General features: G+C 37.1%; 1 protein-coding gene across 1 annotated transcript; it reads left to right on the top strand.

Moving 5' to 3' along the window:
• On the top strand, nt 21,003-21,522 carry LOC107627315. The gene is made up of 2 exons (XM_016330161.1): nt 21,003-21,114; nt 21,176-21,522. The coding sequence occupies exons 1-2, from the start codon at nt 21,003-21,005 to the stop codon at nt 21,520-21,522; spliced, it is 459 nt and encodes a 152-aa protein (XP_016185647.1).

Genomic DNA, 25,451 nt, shown 5'->3' with positions numbered 1-25,451 from the left:
TTAATATTTAATATAATAATCATAAAATAAAAAAGTCAATATAATCCAACACAATTCATAATTATTTATTATAAAAAATTATATTTTAAAAGAAAAAATATAAAAAATATCTTCCAACATAATAACATAACAATTTTTTTTAGGTAAAACTATGTGACATTGTGATGGCATTGAGAGGCAGAGAAAGTGAGTTAGAGATAGAGAGACGTGAAATCGATGAGAATGAGTCTCGAAGAAAGAAAATAGATTTGAATTGGAGGCAGAAATTATGGCTACTAAATTTAATAAATGGATTTGTGTATATATAAATTAGGATAAATCAGTAATTTTATATTCACATGGATTTAACGGTCCCTTGGAGCAGGTATCTATGTTTCCATCCCTGTCTATTTATCCGCATAGACGGATCCCTACCCGTGAGATTTTATGGTCCCTTCTAGTCCTAAATCATGAATAATCCCTGCAAATACCTTTTTCAACTGGTTTTTTCATCATCCCTATTGCTAGCATTTGTTTGTTTGTTTGTGACATAGAGCTACTCCAATCACTTAGTAAATTCTCAGATAACCAAAGTCTAGGTTATATCATTCTCATAAAATCACATGTATCCTTATTATAACAATATTAATCGAAGATAAATTGTTAAATACTAAATGAGTCACATTTTATACATACATACATAACTAATATTACATATTATAACTGTGAAATCATAATATTTTAAAAAATAATGTATAGACAACTTAAATGTTGGTAAGTCTAAATAACTATTGTTTGCTGGTTGCTAACTCTTATGTTTCTCCTACACATCTCCTATCAAAAAAGAAAAATGAAGATTAGAAAAGTGATCACGTATTAATATTAAATTTAAAACCATTGTAAAAAGTAGAAACTGATATTGAACAAAAGATGCCTATTAATCTCTGTCTATACCAACTGAAACATTATCAATTATTGCTTGTCTACTCATGCATGGATCATAGAACTCATTCCACAACTTAATTCTATGTTATGACCACTTTTTTGCACGGCTCAATTTGCAATATCGCTTTACAATGTCTTCAGAAATTTTAAAAAGCTATCCTCAATTTTGATTGTTACTATTAGATAATAATGAAAAATCGAAGAAGAGGACAAAACATAAAAATCAAGTTGTTATTTATGCTTACTTTGAAATAGAAGTAATTAAAAAAAAAAAAAACTCCACAAATTTATATTATTATACAACACAACGTGTAAAGTGTAACACTATAATTCACTTTTAATGATTGAGTTAAACCGTCAATGTTCTTCATTAATATATGTTACCAAGATTGCACAGTTAGTAAAATAGCAATCAATTGTTTACTTACAGGAGTATTCCTTTATTGATCATACGCCACGCATGGTCTTCCCATCCATTTGGTAAAGAAGCAATAAATTCCTTGGTCAGTATAATAGTACTATTCTGAACCTGTATAATCAGTTCACATCATACATCAACAAAATGTAAAGTAGAACACTATAAATTTCTTTTAGAATGCAAGAATAAAACCTACAAAAAGGAAGTTGTGTCATTAACTCATTATTACTTAGAGGATCATGAACACACATAGTAAGTTGCTTACCTGTTCCCAAGTAGCAATAGCTTCACAGAGATTAAAATCAAACGATAAAACTTCAAGTTCATTGGTCTTGGGATCTTTCTGTTAAGAGAAACCTTTGTAAGTCACCAAACCGAAAAATTATTTAGCTATTAAACCACATGTCAATTAGCATATTTAGAACTATTTTATTATTTGGTAGTGAAATGTAACATCCTATTTTTTTCGTTCGCGTCGCGTATGCAAGTTTTACGTTTTGTTCGCGTAACGTCTATGATAAGTTTTTCTGCTATCTTTAAATAAAATGAATAATAATGTAATATTAATATTATGTTATTATTTAATTTTATTTGACAAAAGACGGTCACTTGATATTAGGTCCGGAAGATTTAAAATGCTCGACTTTATTAATGTCCTTTACATTAGTAATTTACCTAATCTTTATTCTAATTAACTATTACCACTTAAGATAATTATTTGAGTTTTTACCATACCCAATTACCTTAATTATCTTTTAAGATATTTAAAGTTTAACCTCGCTAACTCAGCAGCTCTAAATTGCGACACACAGCACTTAATGCGCCACGTGACGTGACGCATGCATCCTTCCCCTTAATTAGAGACACCTAGTCACAAATCACACCATATAAAAGGCACAAATTCTCTCACCCTCCCTCAAGAACAGTCGTGACATGCATGGAGGATTTTTGTTGATTTTTCAACTTTTCTAGCTCGATTTCTTGAGATCTGTGACTCCCGCAAAAATTCTAATCCGATAGAAGTGATCATATATTCCTCCTCTACACAGTGACGTGTGTTTTGTTCAGTGGAATTTCAAAGTGGAGCTGCTCCTTCCAGGAACCAGTGTGGCCGAACTAAAGGAGGGGAGGAACCATCGAGTTTTGAGGTTTTCGCTCCGTTTGACCAATCAGAAACCTCCTCCGGTATCTTGTGTGTGTTCTGTGCTTCACAGAGGTGGGATTTGACTCTTTAATCAGTTAAAATTATAAATTAATTGATATATATGGTTGGATTGTTGTCTGTTAATGTCTGTTGCTCAAATCTGTGATTGCTGACTGTTGAAAATTTAGATGAATTACTGATGAATTTATTGTTGTGTTTCAACCATATTGAGAAATAATGCATTGAGATATTGTTGTTGAATAATTGGATAAAATTTGAGTTATATGATAGTATGTAACTGAGTTTTGACAGTCGGATTTTAATTATAAATAAATGAGTATTTTGAACAGAGGTTTCGAGTAAAAAGGAACAGAGGCTTGAATTTTGAGAAAGATTTAATGAATAAAATTATTTATTTATAAATATATGAATTTTATTAAAAATTAATTGAGTTTGGTTTTTGAATAAAAATAATGGATTGCAATAAAGAGTTTCAAGCAGAAGACGGATTTAGGAGAAATATTATTTTGATTGAACAAAAAAGTTTTATTTTGAAAACGGAGGAACCGTACCCAATTTACTTATTTTTAATGAAGTTTTGGGTGTTAAAGTTTATAAAATATTTTGATTAATTTACAAAGTAACCAATAAAGATTGTGTCTCTTTTATAAAAGTTTAGAGTTATTTAGAGTATTTTTAAAGTAAGTCAATTTTATTAAAGTAACATGCAGAATATGCAATTTTTCAAAGGTTAAGTATATTTATGTATGTTATTCCCGTGCGTATATTTATGCATAACTTTAAAGTATTTATAGAATTTAAAGATAACTCTGAGATATTTGGAAAAGTAATTCTAAATTTAAATCTTATGACCCACACTCTGTTTCAGCTTATTATTTTAGAGAAATTGTGGTATTATTGATAAAGAATTATTATATCTTGAAAGATATATGATTATGAGATGACATGATTGACGTTTGGAAAGGCAACACCAATGACTCTTCTTGTCATCGATTTATCTGGCAGATTGCCAAAGAGCGATACGAGCGCTATAGCCCAAGAGTGTGACCCCGTCACTTTAACCGTGGGAACGGTACGAGTGCTATAGCCCAAGAGCGTGCGGACGCTATAGCCCAAGAGCGTGCGGGCGCTATAACCCAAGAGTGTACTAGGCACTATACCCCGAAGCGATGGCAGCGAGAGACAACGCTCGTAAGGATGTAATATCGGGTGTGGATCGAAAACCGACCGATGATCTCATTACCTGCACTAGGTCTAGACATGCATCATACTTGTTTGCGCATATTTTTTGTGTGTGTTTTGAACTTGTTCTTGTGGTTTTATGTTATGTGCTGTTTGCTCTTGATCGTTGTTTGCCCTATGTTCCTTTGATGTGGTCTGATTGATCTGGGATACGTGGCCGATTTATAAAAAACAACTTAACTTGTTTCACCCCGACCCTACTAAGAACTCTCCAGTTCTTATCCCCTATCTTCCTCCCCCTTCAGATAGAGACGGGTGCCATTTTCTAATGAGCTCGAGCAGCCTTATGTGTACAAAGATCCTGTCCTTCACAGCTTCTTGAGTTTGTATGTACGAAGTTAGAGATCATCCCTTTCAGCACTCGCTAGCTTCACCCCTCGTTGATCCTGATGCACCATATGATTTTTTGCTGTCGTGGTTACATCCCGATTCTGTCCACCATCATTTTGATTTCATGCATGGAGGTCCTATTACAACATAGCAGGATGGTCAGGCGGTGCCTGACCCTGGCCCTATCATCGATGATTACATCCCTGAGTCTCCTTCAGTAGATTTGGATATGTCGATAGAGTCTCTTTCTACTCGCTTCTCTGACCCTATCACCAAAGAGCCTATTGGGACTTTAGCCGTAGCTTCTGGTCATCCCTCAGTACTTGTGCAGATTTTTTCTAGTCGTACGGCTTCCGTAAGCAACAGCAGTAATGGTAGTTCCCAAAGTACATCAAAGGTCATCGTTATTTCTGACGAGGAGGACATCGAGAAGATAGAGATTGTGGATCTGACTTCTGAAGATGATGAAAAACCTGAAAAGAAATCGTGGACTTGACTTCTGACAGCGATAAGGTAGCGATATCAGCATCTTCTTTTGGCATCTCTTCGGTTTAGTTTTTCTTTTAGACTCTCACTTTTGTTTCTCGAGAGACAAGGTTAGAAGACTAGGTTAGTTTGGACGTCAGAGTAGGGGCTTCCAATATGGGCCAGCTCCAGAGATGTTTTGAGTTGTATATATGTATATAACTATGAGGGAGTAACTAATTTTTCATCTTTTGGGTGTTGTATATATATATATATATAGTTTACTATCCTTTTTGTGTATGTATCTGTTTATTGTTTTTATTGCAATTTTATTTTCTTTAAGAAAGGTTTGTCATAAAAATCGAGTTCCGTTAACTTGATTACAGGATTGATTTAAATATAGTGTTAGTGTAACTTCAAGTTGGTAATACTCGATGATTCGGTATGAGCTTGCCATACTGGAAATTGAGTCATTACAATTTGGTATCTCACACAAATAATTCCGTTGATAGTATAGTTCTCAACTAACAAATAATACTCAATCAAAGTTTTAATATGGTTGTCACATGTACAAACCCCAATAAAAATAAACCGAAGTATTTAAACCTTGGGTCGCTCACAAGAAATTGCAATAAAGTGATCAATTATTGGCTATGAAGGAACAAAGGGAGTTTGATTTGATGATTGACAAGAAAAGTAAATAGCAAGAAAGTAAATACCAATTAACTAATAAAAGAAAGGAAAAGAACATTTGGCTAAGGCATGGAATTGAAATAAGAACCCTAAAATCTAGAGAGAGGAGAGAGCCCCTCTCTCTAGAATTCTACCATAAAACATGATGAAAACTATATTATGGCTACTCCCCCCAATTCCCTTACAATCCTTGGGTTCAAAAGTATTAGAAATGAGTTGGATTTGGGACTCCTTGAGCTCAAAAATCGCTCCCAGCGTATCGCCTTTAGTGAGGTCACGTGCCGCTTGTCACGCGTACGCATGGGTCACGCGTACGCATCACTGGCGAATCTCCTCCTCACGCGTATGCGTATGCATGGGTGATGCGTACGCATCGCTGGCGAATCTCCTCCTCACGCGTACGCGTGAGTGACACGTGCATGTGGCCTTGAGTTCAGTAAATCCTTATTTCTTCATGAATTCTCCATTTTTGCATGCTTTTTCTTTATTTCTTCAACCCAATCTTTGCCTTCTAATCCTGAAATCACTAACAATCACATCAAGGCATCGAATGGAATTAAAGTGAGTTAAATTTATCAATTTTTGGGCCTAAAGAGCATGTTTTAATTTTTAAGCACAAATTAGGAGAAATTCACAAAACCATGTTATTTCATTGAATAAATGTGAGAAAAGTTGAAAAATCCCCTAAATTCAACACAAGATAAAACCACAAAATTGGGGTTTATCAAACCTCCCCACACTTAAACTAAGCATGTCCTCATCCTAAACCAAGACAGACTAGAAATGGGGTACGGACATTTATTCAATGCAAATAAACCATATACACCTATCTACATGCATGTAACTAAATGCAAAATGATTCTACCTACTTAGTTAAAAGTAAATCAATTCTCCAAGAACGTATATGAACAAGTAGGGCTAAGGTCATATGACATTTCATAAACTCCACCAATTCAAATATAAAAAATGAGGTATATACAAACTTGCAAAAAGAAAGCTCGTGAAAGAAGGGAACAAGGAATTGAGCATCGAACCCTCACCAGAAGTGTATCTGCTTTAGTCGTTCAAGTGTATAGGGTTGATTCACTCAATTCTCCTCTAATCATGGTTTTCAAGATTCATTTTTCATCTAACAATCAACAATTAGTCAATGCATGCATACATTTATCATGAGGACTTATTCATAGGTTGTAATGGGGCTAGGATAAAGGTAAGGATGCATATGGTCAAGTGAGCTTGAAATTTGAATCTTTGATTAACCTAAGCTCTCGCCAAACACATATAACAACCTATACAATTCTAATACAATACCTAGCTACCCATGATTCCCACTTTTTTCACATACTCATGCGTTTTCTTTAATTCACATTCCATATGCATTGTTATTATTACTTTACCTTGGATTTTGTCCCCTTTTTATTGCTTCCTTTTTCTATATATTTTTCTTTCTTTTATTTTTCTATTTTTTTCTACATTCTTTTTATGTTTCTTTTCTTTTTCTTCTTTTTTTTTCTATTTTTTTCAGGATAAAATATATACAAGAGTATCAATGCATATGGTTGAAACATTTAGTGCATGAATATGTACCCAATCCCATGATTTTCAACAAAAATACAAAATACACTTTTACCTCAACCAATGTTCCCAAGTTTTTCATACCCAAATGATACACACCCTCACTAGCCTAAGCTAATCAAAGATCCAAATTAAGGGACATTTATTATTTTTCACTTAGGGGTAGTGATGTGTTAAACTAAAATTAAGAACAAAAGGGATTAAATAGGCTTAAAATTGGCTAACAATGGTTGATAAAAGGTAGGCTATTTGGGTAAGTGACCTAAATGAAATGATGGCCTCAATCATATAAATGCATTCATACATGAAATAATGGACATAATGAATCAAACAAATCAAAGATTGCAATCATAGAAAGAGAATAATGCACACAAGAATGAAAATAAGTGGTTATATGATGTAACCAAACAATTGGACTCAAAACTCACATGCTTGTGTGTTCTTAGCTCAAAAATCATGTTCCAAAATTAATTCCTTCAATCAAGTTCAACACAAAAATATTTTTTATTCAAATTGGTAGGTGCCCTAAAACAGTTTTCTTGGAAAAGAAATCATCACTTCAACCAAGTAGTCCTAGCAAGAAAAAAGTGGTGGAATATATATACAAACTCTAACTATCATGCAACCTATCATGCAATGCAGCAACTAATCTAACAAGAAGATTAAGAATTGGTGTTGGAAAAGGAAATTGTTACCCATGGAGGTCAATCCTCGACCTCCCCACACTTAAAGATTGCACCGTCCTCGGTGCATGCAAAGAAGAGCAAGGTGGACGGGTTGCTACAACTGATGACCTCCTTCAAAAGGTTGTGCGGATGAATGGTGCACGGAATTGTGATCATCAATGGCGCCAACAACTTGGTACGCACAATTGTAATCTCAACTCTTTATCACAACTCCGCACAACTAACCAGCAAGTGCACTGGGTCGTCCAAGTAATAAACCTTACGTGAGTAAGGGTCGATCCCACGGAGATTGTCGGCTTGAAGCAAGCTATGGTCACCTTGTACATCTCAGTCAGGCAGATTCAAATGGTTATGGAGGATTGATAATTAAAATATGAATAAAACATAAAATAAAGATAGAGATACTTATGCAATTCATTGGTAGGAATTTCAGATAAGCGTATGGAGATGCTTTGTTCTTTCTGAACCTCTGCTTTCCTATTGCCTTCTTCCAATCATTCATACTCCTTTCCATGGCAAGCTGTATGTTGGGCATCACCGTTGTCAATGGCTACTTCCCGTCCTCTCAGTGAAAATGTTCTACGCACGCTGTCACCACACGGCTAATCATCTGTCGGTTCTCGATCATGTTGGAATAGGATCCATTGATCCTTTTGCGTCTGTCACACGCCCAACACTCGCGAGTTTGAAGCTCGTCACAGTCATCCCTTTCCAGATCCTACTCAGAATACCACAGACAAGGTTTAGACGTTTCGGATCTCAGAAATGGCCGCCAATAATTCTAGCCTATACTACGAAGGTTCTAATCTTAGATTAGAAACCCAAGAGATACACATTCAAGCTTGTTTGCATGTAGAACGGAAGTAGTTGTCAGACACGCGTTCATAGGTGAGAATGGTGATGAGTGTCACATAATCATCACATTCATCATGTTTTTGGGTGCGAATGAATATCTTGGAGAAGAAATAGACTTAAGTTGAATAGAAAAACAATAGTACTTTGCATTAATTCATGAAGAACAGCAGAGCTCTACACCTTAATCTATGGTGTGTAGAAACTCCACCGTTGAAAATACATAAGAATAAGGTCTAGGCATGGCCATGAGGCCAGCCCCCAAACGTGAAAAGGTTTATCGAAGTGTGATCAAGTGTGTAAAATACAATAGCAAAAGGTCCTATTTATAGAAAACTAGTAGCCTAGGGTTTACAGAAATAGGTAATTAATGCAGAAATCTTCTTCCGGGCCCACTTGGTGTGTGCTTGGGCTGAGCATTGAACCTTTCATGTGTAGAGACTTTTCTTGGAGTTAAACACCAGCTTTTGTGCCAGTTTGGGCATTTAACTCCAGCTTTTATGCCAGTTCTGGCGTTTTGACGCCAGAATTTTTGTGCTGACTGGGAACGCCAGTTTGGGCCATCAAATCTCGGGCAAAGTATGGACTATTATATATTGCTGGAAAGCCCAGGTGTCTACTTTCCAACGCAATTGAGAGCACGCCAATTGGGTTTCTGTAGCTCCAGAAAATCTACTTCGAGTGCAGGGAGGTCAGAATCCAACAGCATCTGCAGTCCTTTTCAGCCTCTGAATCAGATTTTTGCTCAGGTCCCTCAATTTCAGCTAGAAAATACCTGAAATCACAGAAAAATACACAAACTCATAGTAAAGTCCAGAAGAGTGATTTTTATATAAAAACTAATAAAAATTAAATAAAAACTAACTAAAATATACTAAAAACATACTAAAAATAATGCCAAAAAGCGTATAAATTATCCGCTCATCAGAACACCAAACTTAAATTGTTGCTTGTCCCCAAGCAACTGAAAATCAAATAGGATAAAAATAAGAGAATATACAATGAATTCCAAAAACATCTATGAAGATCAGTATTAATTAGATGAGCGGGGCTTTTAGCTTTTTGCTTCTGAATAGTTTTGGCATCTCACTTTATCCTTTGAAGTTCAGAATGATTGGCTTCTATAGGAACTCAGAATCCAGATAGTGTTATTGATTCTCCTAGTTAAGTATGTTGATTCTTGAACACAGCTACTTTATGAGTCTTGGCCGTGACCCAAAGCATTTTGTTTTTCAGTATTACCACTGGATACATAAATGCCACAGACACATAACTGGGTGAACCTTTTCAGACTGTGACTCAGCTTTCCTAGAGTCCCCAATTAGAGGTGTCCAGAGCTCTTAAGCACACTCTTTTTACTTTTGGACCACGACTTTAACCGCTCAGTTTCAAGTTTTCACTTGACACCTTCACGCCATAAGCACATGGTTAGGGACAGCTTGGTTTAGCCGCTTAGGCCAGGATTTTATTCTTGTGGGCCCTCCTATCCACTGATGCTCAAAGCCTTGGATCCCTTTTTTATTTTACCCTTGCCTTTTGGTTTAAAGGGCTATTGGCTTTTTCCGCTTGCTTTTTCTTTTTCTTTCTTTCTCTCTTTTTTTTCGCATATATATATTTTTTTCTGCAAGCTTTTCACTGCTTTTTTTTTGCTTCAAGAATCAATTTTATGATTTTTCAGATTATCAAATAAAATTTCTCCTTTTCCATCATTCTTTCAAGAGCCAACAAATTTAACATTCATGAACAACAAATTCAAAAATATGCACTGTTCAAGCATTCATTCAAAAAGACAAAAGTATTGCCACCACATCAAAATAATTAATCTGTTATAAAATTCAAAATTCATGCACTTCTTTTTCTTTTTCAATTAAAAACATTTTTCATTTAAGAAAGGTGATGGATTCATTTTCATATCTTTAAGGCATAGACACTTAGACACTAGTGATCATGTAATAAAGACACAAATATAAATAAACATAAAGCATAAAAATTCAAAAAACAGAAAATAAAGAACAAGAAAATTAAAGAACGGGTCCACCTTAGTGATGGCGGCTTGTTCTTCCTCTTGAAGATCTAATGGAGTGCTTGAGCTCCTCAATGTCTCTTCCTTGCCTTTGTTGCTCCTCTCTCATGGCTCTTTGGTCTTCTCTAATTTCATGGAGGAGGATAGAATGTTCTTGGTACTCCACCCTTAGTTATCCCATGTTGGAACTTAATTCTCCTAGGGAGGTGTTGATTTGCTCCCAATAGTTTTGTGGAGGAAAATGCATCCCTTGAGGTATCTCAGGGATTTCATGATGAGGAAATTTCTCATGTCCATGAGTGGAATCTCTTGTTTGCTCTATCCTTTTCTTAGTGATAGGCTTATCCTCATCAATGAGGATGTCTTCCTCTATGTCAATTCCAGCTGAATTGCAGAAGTGACAAATGAGATGAGGAAAGGCTAACCTTGCCAAAGTAGAGGAATTGTCCGCCACCTTGTAGAGTTATTGGGATATAACTTTATGAACTTCTACTTCTTCCCTAATCATGATGCTATGGATCATGATAGCTCGGTCTATAGTAACTTCAGACCGGTTGCTAGTGGGAATGATTGAGCGTTGGATGAACTCCAACCATCCCCTAGCCACGGGCTTGAGGTCATGCCTTCTTAGTTGAACCGGCTTCCCTCTTGAATCTCTCTTCCATTGAGCGCCCTCTTCACAGATGTTTATGAGGACTTGGTCCAACCTTTGATCAAAGTTGACCCTTCTAGTGTAGGGGTGTGCATCTCCTTGCATCATGGGCAAGTTGAATGCCAACCTTACATTCTCCGGACTAAAATCTAAGCATTTTCCCCGAACCATTGTAAGCCAATTCTTTGTGTCTGGGTTCACACTTTGATCATGGTTCTTGGTGATCCATGCATTGGCATAGAACTCTTGAACCATTAAGATTCTGACTTGTTGAATGGGGTTGGTGAGAACTTCCCAACCTCTTCTTCGAATTTCATGTCGGATCTCCGGATATTCACCCTTTTTGAGTTTGAAAGGGACCTCGGGGATCACCTTCTTCTTGGCCACAACTTCATAGAAGTGGTCTTGGTGCACCCTTGAGTTGAATCTCTCCATCTCCCATGACTCGGAGGTGGAAGCTTTTGCCTTCCCTTTCCTCTTTCTAGAGGTTTTTCCGGCCTTAGGTACCATAAATGGTTATGGAAAAACAAAAAGCAATGCTTTTACCACACCAAACTTAGAAAGTTTGCTCATCCTCGAGCAAAAGAAGAAAGAAAAGAGTAGAAGAAGAAGAAATAGAGGAGATGGAGGGGGCTTAGTGTTTCGGCCAAGGGGGAGAAGTAGTGTGTATGTTGTGTGAAAAAGAAGGAGTGAAGATGGGTTTATATAGGAGTGGAGAGGGGGGTATGGTTCGGCCATTATGGGTGGGTTTGGGTGGGAAAGTGGTTTGAATTTGAATGGTGAGGTAGGTGGGGTTTTATGGGGATGGATGTGAGTGGTGAGGAGAATGGTGGGATTTGATAGGTGAGGGGTTTTTGGGGAAGAGGTATTGAGGTGATTGATAAATGGGTGAAGAAGAGAGAGAGAGGTGGGGTAGGTGGGGATCTTGTGGGGTCCACAGATCCTGAGGTGTCAAGGATATCTCATCCCTGCACCAAGTGGCGTGCAAAAATGCCCCTTTCTGCCAATCCTGGCATTAAACGCCAGGCTGTTGCCCATTTCTGGCATTTAACGCCAGCTTCTTGCCAATTCCTGGCGTTAAACGCCATTCTGGTGCCCATTTCTGGCGTTAAACGTCCAGAATGGTGCCAGACTGGGCGTTTAACGCCCATTCTGCTACCTTTACTGGCGTTTAAATGCCAGTAAGTTTTTCCTCAGGGTGTTCTATTTTTCATTCTATTTTTAGTCTGTTTTTGCTTTTTCAATTGTTTTTGTGACTTCACATGATCATCAACCTACAGAAAACATAAAATAACAAAAGAAAATAGAAATTTAACATAGATAATTAAAGATTGGGTTGCCTCCCAACAAGCGCTTCTTTAATGTCTATAGCTTGACAGTGGGCTCTCATGGAGCCTCACAGATGTTCAGAGCAATGTTGGAACCTCCCAATACCAAACTTAGAGTTTGAATGTGGGGGTTCAACACCAAATTTAAAGTTTGGTTGTGGCCTCCCAACACCAAACTTAGAGTTTGACTGTGGGGGCTCTATTTGTCTCTGTGTTGAGAGAAGTTCTTCATGCTTCCTCTCCATGTTACAGAGGGATATCCTTGAGCTTTAAATACAAGGGAGTCTTCATTCACTTGAATGATCAATTCTCCTCTGTCAACATCAATTACAGCTTTTGTTGTGGCTAGGAAGGGTCTGCCAAGGATGATGGATTCATCCATACACTTTCCAGTATCTAGGATTATGAAATCAGCAGGGATGTAGTGGCCTTCAACATTTACCAAGACATCCTCTACAAGTCCATAAGCCTGTTTCTTTGAATTATCTGCCATCTCCAGTGAGATTCTTACAGCTTGTACCTCAATTATCCCTAGCTTCTCCATTATAGAGAGAGGCATGAGGTTTATGCTTGACCCTAGGTCACACAGAGCCTTCTCAAAGGTCATGGTGCCTATGGTACAAGGTATTGAGAACTTTCCAGGATCTTATCTCTTCAGAGGTAATTTCTGCCTAGTCAAGTCATCCAGTTCTTTAGTGAGCAATGGAGGTTCATTCTCCCAAGTCTCATTACCAAATAACTTGGTGTTTAGCTTCATGATTGCTCCAAGGTACTTAGCAACTTGCTCTTCAGTAACATCTTCATCCTCTTCAGAGGAAGAATACTCATCAGAGCTCATGAATGGCAGGAGTAAATTCAATGGAGGCCAGTGGACCTCCATTGAGGTCTTCCTCAGTGGAGATCACTGCCTCTTCCTCCTCTCTAGGTTCGGCCATGTGAGTCATGTTGATGGCCTTGCACTCTCCTTTTGGATTCTCTTTTGTATTGCTTGGAAGAGTACTAGGAGGGAGTTCAGTAACTTTCTTACTCAGCTGACCCACTTGTGCCTCCAAATTTCTAATGGAGGACTTTGTTTCAGTCATGAAACTTTGAGTGGTTTTAATTAGATGAGAGACTATGGTTGCTAAGTCAAAGTGGCTCTACCTAGAATTCTCTGTCTGTTGCTGAGAAGATGATGGAAAAGGCTTGCTATTGCTAAACCTGTTTCTTCCACCATTATTGTTATTGAAGCCTTGTTGAGGCCTCTGTTGGTCCTTCCATGAGAGATTTGGGTGATTTCTCCATGAAGGATTATAGGTGTTTCTGACGTGGCGAAAATTGGCGAGTCAAGAATTGTTATAAGATATGCGTTGCAAGTATAGTTCTTAACCAACCAGAAATCCACTTATCAATTTAGAAGGGTGTCACAAAAATTAAAATTAAAATACTGGGAGTATGAATCCCAGGTCGTCTCCCAACGAGTTGCAGAAAGGTGTGCTATTTTATTAATCAGATGTTTTCAAAAAGGGTTTGAGTTGAATAAACAGGAAATTAAATTAGAGAAATTAAATAATTTAAATAAAAGCCTTGACTGGGAGTAGATTAGTTGAAAGCCCTATTCTTGTTGAAGTACTCTCAAGATTAATTGATAATTGAAGGTTGTTCTGTTTAGTTATCCCTTACTAGGTAAGGGAAAGTCAAACAAGTTGGAATGCTACTTCTATTCACAAGTTCCAACCCACTCAATAAAAAGGGATTGGTGTCAGTGACTAGAGGGCAATCCAACAATAAATCCAATTACAATTTTTCTTTTGAGCATCCCAACTCAAGGGTTCCTTTCAATCAACTCCCAATCAAGTTAAGGAACTACTCGCTCATTGTGAATGTAGAACTCATAACATAGGAAAGGGAATTAAAGAAAGACATGATAAATAGAAATCAAAGAAATCAATTAAAAATAAAAGTAATTCTTGTATTAATAAATTATAAAATAATCCAATAGTAAAATTGAGTAAATTAAAGAACATGGAAGAGTAGAGCCAAGTAAAGAAAACGAACTAGAATGACGAAGTCTTGATGAGGTAAAAACTCTTCTCAATATCCTAATGCAAAAAATAATAGAAATAAAATCCTAAGAACTATGAATGTGTAGAGAGAAAACCTAGAAGAGGAGTAAAACTAGATCTAAAAACTAAAATTGTGTAGAATGAATGTTGTTGTTGGTTTCTGCATGTTCTCCGGCTCTAGTCTGCTTTTCTGGGCCGAGAACTGGGTCAAAGCAGGGCCCAAAATCGCCCCCAGCGAATTCTACAGATTATGCAGATCACGCACGTCACGCGATCACGTCATTCATGCGGACGCGTCATTCGGCGTTTTGCCCTGCCACGCGAGCGCGTCGTCCACGCCTCCGCGTCACTTTTGCTATTCCAATCTGCGCGGTCGCGTGAGCCTTGCAGTCGCGTCACTGCGATTTCCTCTCTTTCGCGCGGTCGCGTGAGCCATGCGGCCGCGTCACTTCTCGCTGGTCATCTCCTCAATTTCTTGTGTTCCTTCCACTTTTGCAAGCTTCCTTTCCAATCTCCAACTCATTCATGCCCTGTAAAGCCTGAAACACTTAACACACAGATCACGGCATCTAATGGAATAAAGGAGAATTAAAATACATAATTAAAAGTCTCTAGGAAGCAAGTTTTTAATCATGTAATAATTTTAGGAAGGAAATATAAATGCATGCTAATCATATGAATAAGTGGGTAAAGATCATGATAAAACCACACAATTAAGCACATTATAAACCATAAAATAGTGGTTTATCAGTTTCCATAGAAATCTCCCATGTAATTCACCTCTTCCATTGCTGGGTTCTCAGGATCATAAGTTTCTTCTTCAGGGGAAGCTTCTTAGTACTGCCTGGTGCAGCTTGCATTCCAGACAGACTTTGAGAAATCATATTGACCTGCTGAGTCAATATTTTATTCTGAGCCAGTATGGCATTCAGAGTATCAATCTCAAGAACTCTTTTCTTCTGATTTGTCCCATTATTCACAGGGTTCCTTTCAGAAGTGTACATGAATTGGTTATTTGCAACCATTTCAATGAGTTCCTGAGCTTCTGCAGGTGTCTTCTTCAGGTGAAGAGATCCTCCAGCAGAGCTGTCCAATGACATCTTGGACAGTTCAGACAGACCATCATAGAAGATACCTATGATGCTCCATTCAGAAAGCATGTCAGAAGGACACCTTCTGATCAATTGCTTGTATCTTTCCCAAGCTTCATAGAGGGATTCTCCTTCTTTATGTCTGAAGGTTTGGACTTCCACTCTAAGCTTGCTCAATTTTTGAGGTGGAAAGAACTTTGCCAAGAAGGCATTGACTAGCTTTTCCCAAGAGTTCAAGCTTTTTTTGGGTTGTGAATCCAACCATGTCCTAGCTCTGTCTCTTACAGCAAAAGGGAAGAGCATAAGTTTGTAGACTTCAGGGTCAACCCCATTGGTCTTGACAGTATCACAGATTTGCAAGAATTCAGCTAAGAATTGATGAGGATCTTCCAATGGAAGTCCATGAAACTTGCAATTCTATTGCATTAGAGAAACTAATTGAGGCTTAAGCTCAAAGTTGTTTGCTCCAATGGCAGGGATTGAGATGCTTCTCCCATAGAAGTCGGGAGTAGGTGCAGTAAAGTCACCAAGCACCTTCCTTGCATTGTTGGCATTGTTATTATTTTCGGCTGCCATGTTTTCTTCTTGTTTGAAGAGCTCTGTTAGGTCCTTTACAGAGAGTTGTGCTTTAGCTTCTCTTAGCTTTCGCTTCAAGGTCCTTTCAGGTTCAGGATCAACCTCAACAAGAATGCTTTTGTCCTTGCTCCTGCTCATATGAAAGAGAAGAGGACAAGAAAGTATGGAATCCTCTATATCACAGTATAGAGATTCCTTGAAGTGTCAGAGAAAAAGAAGAATAGAAGGAGAAGGTAGAAAGAGAAGAGTTCGAACTTATCAAGAGGGATAGAGTTCGAATCATTGATAGTGGAGGAGTGTTAGTCCTTAAATAGAAGGATGTGAGAAGAGGGGAAGAATTTTCGAAATTAAAGTAAAAGATTTTTAAAATAATAAAAAGAAATTTGAAAATTTGAATGAGATTTTCGAAAATTAAGATTGGGAAAGAAATTAAGTGATTTTGAAAAAGATTTTGAAATTAGAAATTAAAAAGATATGATTGAAAATTAATTTTGAAAAAGAGGTGATTAAAAAGATATGATTGAGAAGATATGATTGAAAATCAAATTAAAAAAAGAAAGTTTTAAAATTAAAGTTGATGACTTGACTAACAAGAAATTAAAAGATATGATTCTAAAATTTAAAATTTGATCCTTTCTTAATAGGCAGGTAACAACTTGAAAATTTTGAAGTAAATCATTAATTGTAGCAAGGATTTTCGGAAATAATAATAATAAAAAAATGGAAAGAAATTGATTTTGAAGAGATATGATTGAAAAGATATAATTTGAAAAAGATTTGATTTTGAAAAATTATGAATATTTGAAAAAGATTTGAATTAAAAACAAAATCTTCCCTCTAGTGTCATCCTGGCATTAAACGCCCAGCCAGGTACCCTGGCTGGCATTTAAACGGCAGTTTTCCTTCTTCACTGGGCGTTTTGAACGCCCAGCTTTTTTTTTTGTGTAATTCCTCTGCTGAATGTTCTGAATCTTTAATTCTCTGTGTTATTGACTTGAAAAAACACAATTTTAAAAATTTTTTTGAATTTTTAATGATGAGAAACAATAGAAATGCAACTAAGATCAAATAAACAATGCATGCAAGACACCAAACTTAGAAGTTTGTATACTAAGGACTATAACAATTTGAAAATGCATATAAGAAACAAAAAAAGACACAAAATAAGAGAAATTAAAGATCAGAGCACTGAAATAATCAAGAACGAAAAATGCAAGAAGAAGAAAGACATGCAATTGACATCAAACTTAAAAATTGACACTAGACTCAAACAAGAAACACAATTTTTTTTTATTTTATGATTTTATAAATTTTTTTTTTGTGATTTTTTTTTCAAAAATTGAGTGGAGAAGAAAATAAAGGGATTCAAAATTTTTAATAAGAGTTTCAGGAATTATTGCAATGCTAGTCTAAGACTCCTGTCCAGGAATTAGACATGGCTTACTAGTCAGCCAAGCTTTCAATAAAAGCTCCGGTCCAAAACACTAGACATGGCCAATGGCCAGCCAAGCTTTAGCAGATCATTGCTAACAACAGCAAAATTAATAGAAATCAACAAGCTCTTGTGATGATAAATTGAAACCTCGGTCCAATAAGATTAGACATGGCTTTACAGCCAGCCAGACTTCAACAGATCATCATGAAACTCTAGAATTACTTCTAAAAAACTCTGAAGAACAAAATAGAAAAAAAATTTTGTATTTAAAATTTTTTTTCGAAAATAAAAAGTAAAATTACCTAATCTAAGCAACAAGATGAACCGTCAGTTGTCCAAACTCGAACAATCCCCGGCAACGGCGCCAAAAACTTGGTGCACAAAATTGTGATCATCAATGGTGCCAACAACTTGGTACGCACAATTGTAATCTCAACTCTTTATCACAACTCCGCACAACTAACCAGCAAGTGCACTGGGTCGTCCAAGTAATAAACCTTACGTGAGTAAGGGTCGATCCCACGGAGATTGTCGGCTTGAAGCAAGCTATGGTCACCTTGTAAATCTCAGTCAGGCGGATTCAAATGGTTATGGAGGATTGATAATTAAAATATGAATAAAACATAAAATAAAGATAGAGATACTTATGCCATTCATTGGTAAGAATTTCAGATAAGCGTATGGAGATGCTTTGTTCCTTCTGAACCTCTGCTTTCCTATTACCTTCTTCCAATCATTCATACTCCTTTCCATGGCAAGCTGTATGTTGGGCATCACCGTTGTCAATGGCTACTTCCCGTCCTCTCAGTGAAAATGTTCTACGCACGCTGTCACCGCACGACTAATCATCTGTCGGTTCTCGATCATGTTGGAATAGGATCCATTGATCCTTTTGCATCTGTCACACGCCCAACACTCACGAGTTTGAAGCTCGTCACAGTCATCCCTTCCCAGATCCTATTCAGAATACCACAGACAAGGTTTAGACGTTTCGGATTTCAAGAATGGCCGCCAATAATTCTAGCCTATACCACGAAGGTTCTAATCTTAGATTAGAAACCCAAGAGATACACATTCAAGCTTGTTTGCATGTAGAACAGAAGTGGTTGTCAAGCATGCGTTCATAGGTGAGAATGGTGATGAGTGTCACATAATCATCACATTCATCATGTTCTTGGGTGCGAATGAATATCTTGGAGAAGAAATAGACTTGAGTTGAATAGAAAAACAATAGCACTTTGCATTAATTCATGAAGAACAGCAGAGCTCCACACCTTAATCTATGGTGTGTAGAAACTCTACCATTGAAAATACATAAGAACAAGGTCTAGGCATGGCCGTAAGGCCAGCCCCCAAACGTGAAAAGGTCTATCGAAGTATGATCAAGTGTGTAAAATACAATAGCAAAAGGTTCTATTTATAGAAAACTAGTAGCCTAGGTTTTACAGAAATAGGTAATTAATGCAGAAATCTTCTTCCGGGCCCACTTGGTGTGTGCTTGGACTGAGCATTGAATATTTTTGCTCAGGTCCCTCAATTTCAGCCAGAAAATACCTAAAATCACAGAAAAATACACAAACTCATAGTAAAATCCAGAAGAGTGATTTTTATATAAAAACTAATAAAAATTAAATAAAAACTAACTAAAATATACTAAAAACATACTAAAAATAATGCCAAAAGCGTATAAAATATCCGCTCATCAATGAACTTGTTTGTTATCCCATTTTGAAGCTTTTCCTTTTCTCTTTTGGTGGCCAGCCTAAAAGGAGAGAAAAAGAAAGAAAATTAAGCCCATAACAAAGATATCAAAGCAGATAGAACATAGGCGGGGGCTAATGCCAAATAAGAGTAGGGTTCTCAACTACATGGTAGCTACAACACCTAAGTGAGAAAACAATATGAGCTGAGGCATATCAACTAATACTTGATGCAAGAGTAAAGTCACAGCACAAGCAAATGGCATGAAGAGCACTTGGAGCATCAAATTCAAACAAGGATTGACATAAACAAGATTAGTGATAAGCATGAGAGCATTTGGTCCTAACCTAACTCAATGATAATGAGGCACAAAAACAAAGAATAATGAGTTAGGAAGGACTAAAGCACTAATCTTGTGTGTGGAATAAATATTACAATGAATCCTAAACAAGTCACGAAGCACCAACACAATGCAAGAAATACTCAACAATTGAGTAGGAGAAATCAACACAAATGTTAAAATAAGAAACTTAGAAAAGAAAATAAGAACAAGCTATAAAAGTGAAAACATTTTATCAAACACCTAGAGTGCAATAAAAGTAATATCACAAAATGCAAGAATTAATAAAAGCTATAACTAACACAAAAAAGAAAACAACAATAGCAACTAGGATAAACATAAAAAGACATGGAAACATAAAATTGCATTAAAAGAAAATTAAAATCCAACAAGGGTTTATAAACATAAAACAGAGCAAAATAAGAAATTAACAAGAGAAGTAGATAAACTCAAGTGCTAGAACAAATAAAAGTAAAGGAAAACTAAAATAAAACAAGATTAAAATATAGATCTAAAAGGAATTGAAATAAGAACCTTAAAAAATAGAGAGAAGAGAGAGCCTCTCTCTCAATAATTCTACCCTAAAATATTATGAAAACTATATTATGACTATTCCCCCCCCATTCCCTTACAATCCTTGGGTTCAAAAGCATCAGAAATGAGTTGGATTTGGGCCTCAGTGGGCTCAGAAACCACCCCTAGCGTATTGCCTTTAGTGAGGTCACGTGTAGCTTATCACGCGTACGCATGGGTCACGTGTACGCGTCACTGGCAAATTTCTCTTCACGCGTACGCGTCGCTGGCAAATCTCTTCCTGACGCGTATGCGTGGGTGACGCGTGCGCATGGCCTTGAGTTCAGCAAATCCTCATTTCTTCATGAATTCTCCATTTTTGCATGCTTTTTCTTCATTTCTTCAACCCAATCTTTGCCTTCTAATCCTAAAATCACTAACAAACACATCAAGGCATCGAATGGAATTAAAGTAGTTAAATTTATCAATTTTTGGGCCTAAAAAAGCATGTTTTTACTTTTAAGCACAAATTAGGAGAAATTCACAAAACCATGCTGTTTCATTGAATAAATGTGAGAAAAGTTGATAAAATCCCCTAAATTCAACACAAGATAAACCTTAAAATTAGGGTTTATCAGTATCAGAGCAGTTCGTTCTTGTTAGAGCTTGAGGAATGGATTGAATGATGCTTCATTGCATACTCTGTGTTGTATCTCATGTTTATAGGATATCCTTGTGATATAGATTGCATAACAATCGATGTGTATCTATTTTAGGAACTATTCCCACTCTAACTTGAAATGTTGAGACATATTATGTCAATGTTGATTATTGGGTGTGAACAGGGTCTAGTTGACTACACGGGAACGAGGTCATGGTAGATGATGTGAGGTTCTGAGAGGTGTTCCAACGCACATTTCCAATGCCTTTATGGCAGCAGTGAACACCATGGCTGAGGCTATGCGTGAAATGGCGGCTGCTATAGTTCAAAAAATTGTCCGTTTAGGAGATAGAAATGGCAAGCGTAATGGGTCTGGCAGTCGGGTACATACGGAGAATGGTAATGCGCTGGAAGTGTGGAGAATAATGACAAGCCGATGACTCTGGCGACTTTTCTGAAGGTAAACCCACCCAAGTTCAAGGGAACGCTTGTGGCAATCGAGGCAGGCAACTGGTTTCAAGGGATAGAGAAGTTGTTGAGAGCACAGCAAGTACCCGAGGTACATTTGTTGAGTTCGCAACATATATGTTGGAAGGAGAGGCTGAGCACTGGTGGTATGGAGTGCAGATGTTGTGGCGGCAAGACACAAGGGAGATTTTTTGGGAAGATTTCAAGGAGGAGTTTTATATGGAATACTTCCCAAAGTCTGTTTGTGAAACTAAGGAGATGAAGTTGATGCAACTGAGTGAAGGAAACATGTCAATAGCTGAATATACTCGGAAGTTCAAAGATCTGTGTCATTTTTAGAAGATCTCCCAAGGACATCCTGGTAGTTTTAAAGAATGAAAATGTCTGAAGTATGAAGGAGGACTTTGCAATGAGCTAATGCACTCTTTAAAGCCTTTAGAGCTTTGAAATTTTACAAAACTCGTCAATAAGAGCCAATTTAAAGAATACTGTGAGAAAAAGATAGCGGCAACAAGGATGGGTCATCAAAACTTGCCACAAAAAAGTGCTAGCAACTTTCACTGACCTGCATTTCAATAGACCATGCCTTTTAAGAATCCTGGAGTACCTCAAGGTGGTAATCAATGAATTAGAATGCCTCTGGTAGATCTACTTTTTGGAACAGAGGTCGACCAAGGCAGAACCTTGGCAAGCAACCTCAGCAAGGCCGTATGGATCAGTCATGTAAGTAGTGTGGAAAGGATCACCTCGGCAGGTCGTGCCAGTTCAGAGGACACATTTATTTTTTTTGCGGATAAATGGGGTACATTGCGAATGATAATCCAAAGAAGCCTAATCGAGATCCTGCTAGAGCATTAGAACAAGGACGAGTGTTCGCTATGTCAGCTGATAATGCTACTGGTTCTGATTCCTTGCTCTAAGGCCAGTGTTATACTAAGACTTATTCCTTAACTGTACTGTATGATGCTAGCGCATCGCATTCTTTTATTTCATTAACTATTGTACGTGAGTTGGGATTAGTTTTTCCTAAACTGAGTTTTGACCTAGTTGTCAATACACCAACCTTACATAAAGCATTGACCAACCTTGTTTGTCAACAGGTAGCCTTCAGTATTGAAGGTAGATCTTTCTTGCATGACCTAATATGTTTACCTTTGTTTGGTTTAGACATTATCTTAAGGCTTGATTGGTTATCTAAGAATCATATTCTTGACTATTTTGATAAAATTGTTATCTTTTCTTCTGATAATATGCGTACTGGATCAGCAGTTTCTCATAATTTATACCTAAATTCTGTGAGAGTTACCTATAATAAGAGTAAATGTGAGGGGTATGTTCTATTAGTGGCTAGCTCAAGTGTCGGTGAAGTAAACCTAAAACAGATCCGAATGGTACGAGATTTCTTCGACGTGTTTTCGAAAGTCATACCCGAGTTTCCTCCTCGAAGAGAGATTGAGTACGACATCAACTTGTACCTGGTGCTGGACGAATTTCGGTAGAACCCTACCATATATTTCCATTGGAACTAGCAAAACTAAAGAAACAATTAGAAGAACTATTAGAGAAAGGTTTTGTTCATCCAAGTGTGTCACCATGGGGAACCCCACTATTACTATTAAAGAAAAAAGATGGAGGAATGAGATAACAGTGATGGATGAAATTTTTGAAGGATTACGATTTCAAGTTGAGTTATCATTCGGGAAAAGCGAACGTAGTTGTGGATGCTCTAAGTCGTAAGAGTTTGACTATTTCTTGTAGGATGATAAAAGAAGACGAATTAATTTCAACCTTTGCAAATTTGAGGCTGGGAATGAAGGAAACATCAGAAGCGATCATCGTGGGACATCTATACTTTACTTCAGATTTCAAGACAGCCATTCGACAAGCGCAATTCAGAAATTCAGAGATGTCAGAACTGTTGGCCAAATTAGAGGCAGATAAATTGGAAGAAGTGCGACAGGATAGTGACGGATTGTGGAGGTTCAATAATAGAATTTGTGTACCCGACCAAGGAAGATTGCGTCAAGAGATTTTGACGGAGGCCCATCAGAGTAAATTTCAATGCATCCTGGTACGACCAAGATGTACCAAGATTTGAAGAGTATGTTCTGGTGGCCGGGACTAAAGAGGGATGTGACAGAATATGTATCGAAATACTTGACTTGTCAGAAGATTAAAGCAGAATATCAGAAACCCTCAGGAAGACTACAACCTTTAGAAGTGCCTCATTGGGAATAGGAGAGAATCACCATAGATTTATCAGAACTAACTATACATTGGAAAAACTTTCACATTTGTACAATAAAGAAATGGTGCGACTGCATGGAATACCTTCTTCAATTGTGTCTGACAGAGATTTGAGGTTTTACATCAAAGTTTGGGGGAGCCTTTCAGAAAGCTTTTGGCTCAAAGCTACATCTAAGTACAACTTATTACCCACAGACAGTTGGACAAGCAATTGCCGTTGGTGGAATTTACCTACAACAACAGTTATTAAAAATGTATTGGAACTGCCCCTTATGAAGCTCTTTATGGATGATGGTGTCAATGTCTGTAGTGTTGGCACCAAGGAAAAAAATATAGTGCATTGGGTCCAGAATTGGTGCAGGAAATAACCGCTCAGATAAAAAAGATTGGCAGGAAGATTCAATGGCACAAAGTTGATAAAAGAGCTATGCCGATAATAGATGTAAGCCTTTAGAATTTATGGAGAGTGAACATGTTTTCTTAAAAGCGAGTGTTACCACCAGTATCGGTTGCCCCCTTAGAACCAAGAAGCTAAACCCTAGGTACGTTGGTCCTTTCCAGATCCTTAGGAGAGTTGGTCCAGTTGTATATGAAATCGCTCTTCCACCTTCCCTGTCCAACCTTCGTGATGTTTTTCATGTCTCTTAGCTTAAGAAATATAATCCCAACGAGAGTCATGTCTTGCGACCCGAGACAGTACACTTGCGGAATGATCTAACATACCCGGCAACCCCGGTCGAGATCGTTGATAACAGCGATAAGCAGCTATGAGGCAAAATAATTTCTTTGGTCAAAGTAGCGTAGGGATGAAGTACTGAAGCTGGGCATACCTAGGAGCAAAAAGATGAGATGTGAGAAGATTATCCTCACCTATTTACAGGTAAAGGAAATTTTAAGGGCAAAATTTTCTTTAAGGATGGTAGAATGTAACATCCTGGTTTTCGCGTTAGAGTTGTATATGTGAGTTTTACGTTTTTTCGTGTAATGTCTATGATAAGTTTTTCTGCGATCTTTAAATAAAATGAATAATAATGTAATATTAATATTACGTTATTATTTAATTTTATTTGACAAAGAATGGTCACTTGATATTGGGTCCGGAAGATTTAAAAAGCTTGGCTTTACTAATGCTCTTTACATTAGTAATTTACCCAATTTTTATTCTATTTAAACACCACCACTTGAGATAATTATTTAAATTTTTACCATGCCCAGTTACCTTAATTACCTTCCAAGATATTTAAAAATTTATCCTCGCTGACTCAGCAACTCAAAATCCCAAAACGCATCACTTAATGCGCCACATATCGCGACACATGCATCCTTCCCCTTAATTAGTGACACCTAGTCACTAATCTCACCATATAAAAGGCACAAATTCTCTCTCCCTCCCTCAAGAACAGTCGTGACATGCATGGAGGATTTTTGTTGATTTTCCAACTTTTCAAGCTCGATTTCTTGAGATCCGTGACATCCACAGAAGTTCTGATCCGATAGAAGTAAATGTATCTTCCTCTTCTAAGCGGTGATGTGTGTTTTTTTCTGTGGAATTGTGAAGTGGAGCTACCGCTGCCAGGAACCAATTTGGCCGAACCAAAAGAGGGGAGGAACCACCGAGTTTTTGACGTTTTTGCTCCGTTTGAGCTGCTCTGGTATCTTGTGTGTGTTCTGCAATTCCTAGAGGTGGGGTTTGACTCTTTAATTGATTAAAATTATAAATTAATTGATATATGTGATTGGATTATTGTCTATTGATGTCTGTTGCTCAAATCTGTGATTGTTGGTTGTTGAAAATTTAGCTGAATTGTTGATTAATTTGTTGTTGTGTTTCGGCCATAATGAGAAATAATGCACTGAGATGTTGTTGAATAATTGGCTAAAATATGAGTTATATGATAGTATGCAACTGAGTTCTAACAGTCGAATTTTGATTTTGAATTAATTATAAATAAATGAGTATTTTGAATGGAGGTTTCAAATAAAAAGGAATAGAGATTTGGCTTCTGAGAAAGATTTAATGG

This window comes from Arachis ipaensis, chromosome B02 (genome assembly GCF_000816755.2).
Source record: "Arachis ipaensis cultivar K30076 chromosome B02, Araip1.1, whole genome shotgun sequence".
Classification (NCBI taxonomy): Eukaryota; Viridiplantae; Streptophyta; class Magnoliopsida; order Fabales; family Fabaceae; genus Arachis; species Arachis ipaensis.
The sequence above is the reverse complement of the archived record's forward strand: the minus strand, read 5'-3'. Positions and strand labels throughout refer to the sequence as shown.

Bases quoted from the DNA above. Each gene is read 5' to 3' on its own strand.
- LOC107627315 (XM_016330161.1), top strand. From the start codon at position 21,003: ATGGCTGAGGCTATGCGTGAAATGGCGGCTGCTATAGTTCAAAAAATT. The intron at 21,115-21,175 runs GTAATGCGCTGG...ACTTTTCTGAAG, and splicing joins TCGGGTACATACGGAGAATG to GTAAACCCACCCAAGTTCAA.